At 33.9% G+C, this 7,014-nt stretch overlaps 1 protein-coding gene across 1 annotated transcript; it reads right to left on the reverse strand.

Moving 5' to 3' along the window:
• Nucleotides 1-3,069: 3,069 nt before the first annotated feature.
• Nucleotides 3,070-6,291, reverse strand: LOC103937742 (triacylglycerol lipase OBL1). Its single transcript, XM_009347689.3, has 5 exons — nt 5,874-6,291; nt 4,902-5,095; nt 4,742-4,775; nt 3,832-4,460; nt 3,070-3,466 (listed from the first exon to the last, which is right to left on the reverse strand). The coding sequence occupies exons 1-5, from the start codon at nt 6,181-6,183 to the stop codon at nt 3,188-3,190; spliced, it is 1,446 nt and encodes a 481-aa protein (XP_009345964.2). The 5' UTR covers nt 6,184-6,291; the 3' UTR covers nt 3,070-3,187.
• Between the last annotated feature and the right edge of the window lie 723 nt (nt 6,292-7,014).

Consider the following 7,014-nt stretch of genomic DNA (forward strand, 5'->3'; position numbering starts at 1 on the left):
CTTGTTTACAAGGTAAGAAAAGAACTTAATACAGACTTAACTCATCTGTGACAATCCTTCGATAACAAGAAGTTTGAGTAACTTGGGGTGCAAGTAATTGACTTGAAACACATTTGTTCTATATTTGCTATACTGAAATAGCAGTGGCACACCTAAGCACTTAGTTAGTTTTGATTACGAGCCTCAAGGCCTACACCTAAGGCCCCACAAAGGCACATTTCAGAACTAATTTCAAGTTCTTATTGCAGCACACAAGGCAAGCAAGAGCCCGACTACCAAATATACACGTCCAAAGTGCTAATCTCTTAGGGAGCTATGCTAAGGTCCAGAGACCTTTTCTAGAGAAATCTTTGCTCGAACAATATTAGCATGCTTTGCTAGGTCATAATCAAATGTAATGAGAAAAACTTACCTGGTGTAGCCATGGTGGTTGTTAATTATACACAATAACTCTTCTACTCACTCAAGACCTTATGTTCCAATGGTGATAGAACCCTAGTTTTCAGAATATGTTCTTTGTGAGCAAGGAATCCTTATTTATAGATTTGAACTTCACCAACCTCCATCTATCATGGATAGGTGGTTACTAACTACTGTAAACACAGTGATCAGTTTCAAGAGTGGAGCAATGTGGCATCCTTATCACGACCTATGTTTCCTTTATATTAGGATGCTTATTTCCACATTTAAACTCGAAGTCAGTTTGTATAACCACCAATTGTATTTCAGCCTTATTCAACGTAGTTTAGTCCAATTAGGATTCTTACATTATGACTCTCAAGTTTTTAGCCCTTATATGCACTTAAGCTGAATTTCCAGCTGGGTCACATGTAGTCATAAGCTCTCAAGTAAGTTACTTTAGAATACACCTCATCCACATTCCTCTGGGTTAGCTCTATGGTGAAGTAATGTTGTAGAAGCATGGATGCATGGGATCTAGTTAGATCCCAACTCCTACAAGTACAAGTCCTATTACCAACATCCACAACATACTGATCATTCAAGTAAATCTCAGCTTGGAATACAAGATTTCACGCGCATTTTTAGCCTACAACCTTCTCATCAAATTGCACTTGATCATCCATCATGGTTAAAATTGTTCCCTAGAAGTAAGTATCCAACTATTAAAGCTTCACATAGGTTGTTAAGAAGCATATCACACCTCACCCTAGTGCTAAATCTTGACCTAGGCTATTGGAAACATATTATCATTAGCATCAGTACTAACTGTTGCAAGTAATAGACCTGTGACAATAACTAGAGAAACTAAGTAGGTAGTCTCTGACCAATTTAAATCAAAATATAAAATGATGGAACATAATAATTCACCTTCATATAGTCCCTGAAGATGACAACCATCTACCCCAATCAATGGCATGCACCCAGCTTTAAAGCCTTTTTTGCAAGCATCAAGATAGCATATAACCTCTTAAATAATGGAGGATCTACACTCACTTTTAGGTTATATAATTACTATTTCTTATTCCTTTGATTACACCCATTTTCTCTGCTTCAAGATTCGAAATGTCGAGGATGCTTCGGAGTTGCTTTTACTCGTTCAACTTTGTTAAATTTTGGGTGTCATTGTTTTCATTCCCAAACTTACTTTCCCAACCCACCTCTCATCCTTACTAAATTTTGAATGAATAAATAAATAATTTACTAAATTATAATTTTTTTATATTCACAAATGATGATTGCTTTACGAAAGAAATGTGACATGCTACCAATTTATTAAGTTATATTTGTACTCTAATCATAGCTTGCTTTAGCTTTGGTGCATTTGCATAAACAAAAACCCTACTAGATATAGAGAATAAAATCTTTTGCCGCCAACTTCTGTCTTTGGTTTACGGTCGGCATCAATTCGTTTTGGTCTCTTCAATCTCTTTCCCTTTTCTCCTTATCTTCTAAGCATTTTCATTTGCAATGTTAAGTCCTTATGAAAGTTATCATTCATGTTAGTTGGATGTGACTTATCTGTCGATAAGAAATTGTATGATAGTTATGCTAAGTTTGATTTTATGGAGTTGTGGTGTTTTAAGATGTGTGGCCTCATGTTCCAGCTACAGGAATTTTTTAAATGTTGAGGCTCAAAAATGTCACACGCAAGTCTAATAAAGCCTCGAAGTTCAAATCCTTGTACGAGCCTCAAGTCAAGTCCGAATACATGGAAAGATGCGGAATTAAGGAAAGGTCGATTAAGCTCATCTCTCTCCCCTTAATGTAGATAATATTATTTGTTCAAAAAAAAATAATAATAATATTTCTAATATTTTATATAATTTATAACTCTCAACTTCAAAATATCCATGCGTCAGAAAAGGTAGATTAGCTTATCTAAGGCACACAAGGTGTGGTTTGGCCATGTCAACGATGTGGCTGTCGCAATCTTATTTATTTGAAAACTTGTGTTTTTGTATGATTGTTTTATTTTATCCTTTGTTCTCAAGACATGAATGATCTGGTTGCGCTAATGCATCTTGTAACCTAATACATAACCATATAATTTTATTATTTTACTCAAATTATAACAAGTATATTTGTAATATAAAATATTTTAAAAGTGAAAACATGTCAACCATATTATCCACTTACATTATAAATGTGGTTGCAACCCGTTAGACCATCTCCAAAAGAGATGTTAAAGTTTAAACCCAAAATTTAAATTTGAAGGCTTGTGTGGCACATTGATTTTTCATATATGTCAAATTTAAACTATTATTTATTATATTATTTACTTTTTATAGTTGTAATAAGTATTTTGAAACAAAAGATAAGTATAAAAATTATCAAAAGCATTTATTAATTACTAAAAATAGATTTGAAGATGCTATCAAATTTGACAGCGACTTTCTTTGCTGCCTTTCCATGTCATGCCACGTAGGAATTGACATTTCGGTTGAAAAAGATTAGGGATATCTTTTATTACTATTATTACTGATATGGACATTTTGACATCTCATTTGGAGATGCTCTTAGGCATTTTTATTTTATTGTACTTGTAACAGTTGTACTATAAGGGTTTTCCAAATAAAAAAATTGCATTTGTTTTCCGTGAAAAAAATGTAAAAGAAATAAAGATTTAATTAACTCAATGGCCTTCTTAGTGAAAGGCATAAACTTGGAAACACACTACAAATTCCTGCGGAATTTGAAATTAATTACAATGAAGTCGTAGGCAGGACTATATGGATTTTGATTTCACTGAATTCGTGTGAGGGAGGAACACATGCGAGGATCCTAATCTGGTGGCATTTACATAATCTTGGGGACAATGTGCTGGTGCTCCTGGCAGTAGCAAACCCATTAGCCTAAACAACTTGAACAAGGGGCCTTCATTGTAGTCTGGTCCCAACTTATTTGGAATGGTGAAACTTCTTGCGAGCTCACCAAAAGCATTCATTATCATTGGTATTGTCCCTGTTGGAAAGAAGTAATTCTTGTTTGGCTCTTCTGGAACAACCTGCAGCACATGAATATATAATTAAGAAGCATGCAATAATATATTATGAAATTAGTCCAATAATTAAGAAGCATGTAATAAGATATTATGAAATTAGCCCACTCTATACGATTTCTAGAGAGTTGTTATTGACATTATAAAGTAATAATAACAACACAATTTTTATCAGAACTGAGATATATATCAGCCGTATTTCTAATTGGAAAATGATATTTGTTTATGTTATAAAATTTTGAATTTGGACCATCAGCCAAGTCGATTCTTTTTCACAATCACACGACAGATAATGTTGGTTAGATAACATAATATGACATAATAAACATTTCCATTCTTACTAGATTTGATAAGAGAAAAGTAGTGCTCACCTGAACTTCATAATTCCTATTATAGTAGAGGCAAGTCCCAAAGTGCTTCAACATTAGAGCTTTGTCATCATAAGGCAATCTAGGCACCATGTCACTCCCATAAACAAACCTGAAATACCTAATCTTATGCTCTATCATTTTCTTTTCCATGTACTCCCCAAAAGCCTTATCTCCAACCCTAGGCTGCCCAAATGTATAGACTCCCTCCAACCTCTCCAACAGCAAATCTGAATCCTTCCCCTTGTGAAATGTTAAAACTGCCGGAAAGAGAATTGCTAGTGCCCCACCTAAACTGTGCCCAGTTATTATAAATTTGGCTTTGTCATTTTCCAGAAGAAGTTTTTTCAACATATCTCTAATGGCATAGTAAGCCAAGGCTGGGCGGCTACCGTCTTCTTTGATTTGCTCAGGCTCCGGCCAACCGACATTCTTTTGTAAGCCTAGAGCTTTCATGAAGCCACTATGGATCTTTCCAACCCCTTCAAGTTGATACCAGGAGATGTCAAAGTCGGAGCACCATGCATCCGCATCAAAGGGTTCAGTGCCTCTGAAGGCCACAACAATTGTGTCATGGTCACCACTTCTGTCACGGAACATACAGGCTTGTGTTGTGGCTTTTTCTTGATAATCTACACGACAATAATAATGTTTAGTTAGTTTGGGATTTAAGTGGTACTTAACTTCGAATGACTTTACGTGAATTTTTGCTAGGTAAATTAACCTATATATAATTCGCTTATATATAGATCATATTACCCTATGTTAATGCGTATACATGAGATTTAATTTCCATAGTCGAACAGGAAAACTTTTTGTAACCTATTTTAGAAAATAAAATATGCATTAACAAAGTTCTCTAAACCGAATTTTCTGTACTTTATAATTTTCTTCAGATTTAGTCATTTCTTACCATTCCAGAAGTCATAAGAGCCCAAGAACTCCATCTGCAAAAAGAAGGAAAATAGAAAACAAAAGGCAGTCATCAGTTTACAGTTGAACCATAGGACTATCATATTATACTAAAATTAATGGAAGCATTGGAGGTAAAGATATGCAAAATAATGTGATACCTTCCAATGATCCTGGACAACAGTTTGGATGTAGAATGTGTTCTCATATGATATTTTAGACGCCATCATACTAAGTGCTGCGTTGTACTTGCCATCTCCAGGCTTGATGCTTTCGTCCAGCTCTACTCGCTTGTCCAAATTTCCAATAAACGACAAGAACGTTCTTGAGGATTTATCTGGTATTATCACGTTACCTGTTCGTATCACCATTAATATCCATTTAATCTCTATAAAATAGTCCAACATGTACAGATTAATTATATATATTTTTTCTATTGTTTATTGACCTGGTTCACAGATTAGAAATACTATCACAGTTGATATATAACACTTCTCTAACATAAAATAAAATAAAAAACACAGTTCATCATAGCTACTACATTATGGTACGTACTTCCATCATTCCATGTGATACAGATGCATGCGTTCACTAGCTAGTATTTTTTTTTATTAATTTAGTTTTTTCACGCCAAATTTGCCAGCTTGGACCCATATTATCTTATATTATATAGACCAACTAATACAATATCCATCTCATCCTTTCGTATATAATTCCAAAATATAAAGTTATTTACTTCCCGACATGCCAACTGCTTTCTCTATCTATCTGATCTATCTATTGTTAAAATTATGAAACACCGAGCACAGAGGCAGTGGAGGCCGTTGCTGCCGCTCAAGCCTCCATTTAGATGTTCTCATGAGAGGCAGCGTTGATGGCACTACTTATGATAGTCGTTACTCAAAGTACATTAATTTCTTTTATGAGAGTGCTAATTGTGGACGAATTCTGGAATCGGTATTCAGGGAGAAGCCAATACAGCCATTTGTGTTTTGTTCTTTGGCATGGAAGGAACAACTGTGAGTGCATGATAAAAGAATACTAATTGTAATTAATGCTAGTAAATTGGCAATTAACTTAACCAAAACAGCTGCTGGGAAGGACGCAAGTTAATAAATAAACTATATGTGTACCTCGCAGTAAATTTAGAAGGAGTCCGACCAAGTTTTGATTACTTGAGACAAGATTCAAACACATCTCGATCCCCCAGCCAATAGCTGCCATTGGCTTGGCCACAAATTGAAGCAATTTTTGGACAACAATAGAGAGAAATATGAGCCATCTGCGCTGAAAGTCGTCCTCAGTTTCCTCAGAAGAGTCAACGAACCTCCTCCTTTCTAAGTTATTGGAAAACAAGATGTGAAACAGATCAAAGAAACCCACATCCTTTGGTTCAAGGAGCATGTAATTGCATGAGAAACTCTTATCACAAGCAGCTGCCATGGCTATGGGAGTTTATTTGCTGTGAAAATGATGAGAGAATATAACGTAAACTTCTTTAGTGGTGGAGTTTACTATGTGTTAATGTGCTGCGCTACAAGTTTCTCTCTCAATATATAGCTAGTTTGTGATAAATAAACAAATAATTGTAGGATGCTATTGTTGATCAGCTAAAGGCGGCTGCGTTATCGATGAAAATATGACTATGTCTTGGTCTTCTCTTAGACTTTCTTTGACGCGTTCTTAAAACATATTTTTCATAAAGATTAAATTTTTAGATAAAATTTTGTAAGTTAAATGATATAAAAATTAATAATTAGATTATTACTTAAATATTAATAAATGTGCTTATTCTTATTAATAACACGTAATTTAGTTTTTAAATTTTATTTACAAATTTAATCTCTTTCTGATATTGTCCTTTCCACTTGTACTGTACAAGTGGGAATCCTTTTGTGCGGGACAAATTCCAGAAAACTCGAACGCCATGCTGGATCTATATGCTGGGATGTTTGACAGTGACATTGACACATTGTATTTTACTTTTTACACTTTTATTAATTTTGTTTATTAATTGTATTTAATTTATTCAATTTGATGATTAAAATTAAGAAAAGTATATGAAAGGTAAAAATGAGAAGTAGTGCTAAAGAGATTAAATTTAGAAACAAAATTACAAAATAAAAATGATGTGTTACTAATAAAAACAAATATGTTTATCAATGATTAAATAATAAATCGATTCTTACTTTTTATGTTCTTTAATTTTTTAAAATTTTATATACAAAATTAACCTTTATAGCATTATTGAAAAATAAATTTTAATCAAGGCTT

The sequence above is a fragment of a genome, unplaced genomic scaffold, assembly GCF_019419815.1.
Source record: "Pyrus x bretschneideri cultivar Hongxiangsu unplaced genomic scaffold, Pyrus_bretschneideri_v1 Contig59, whole genome shotgun sequence".
Classification (NCBI taxonomy): domain Eukaryota; kingdom Viridiplantae; phylum Streptophyta; class Magnoliopsida; order Rosales; family Rosaceae; genus Pyrus; species Pyrus x bretschneideri.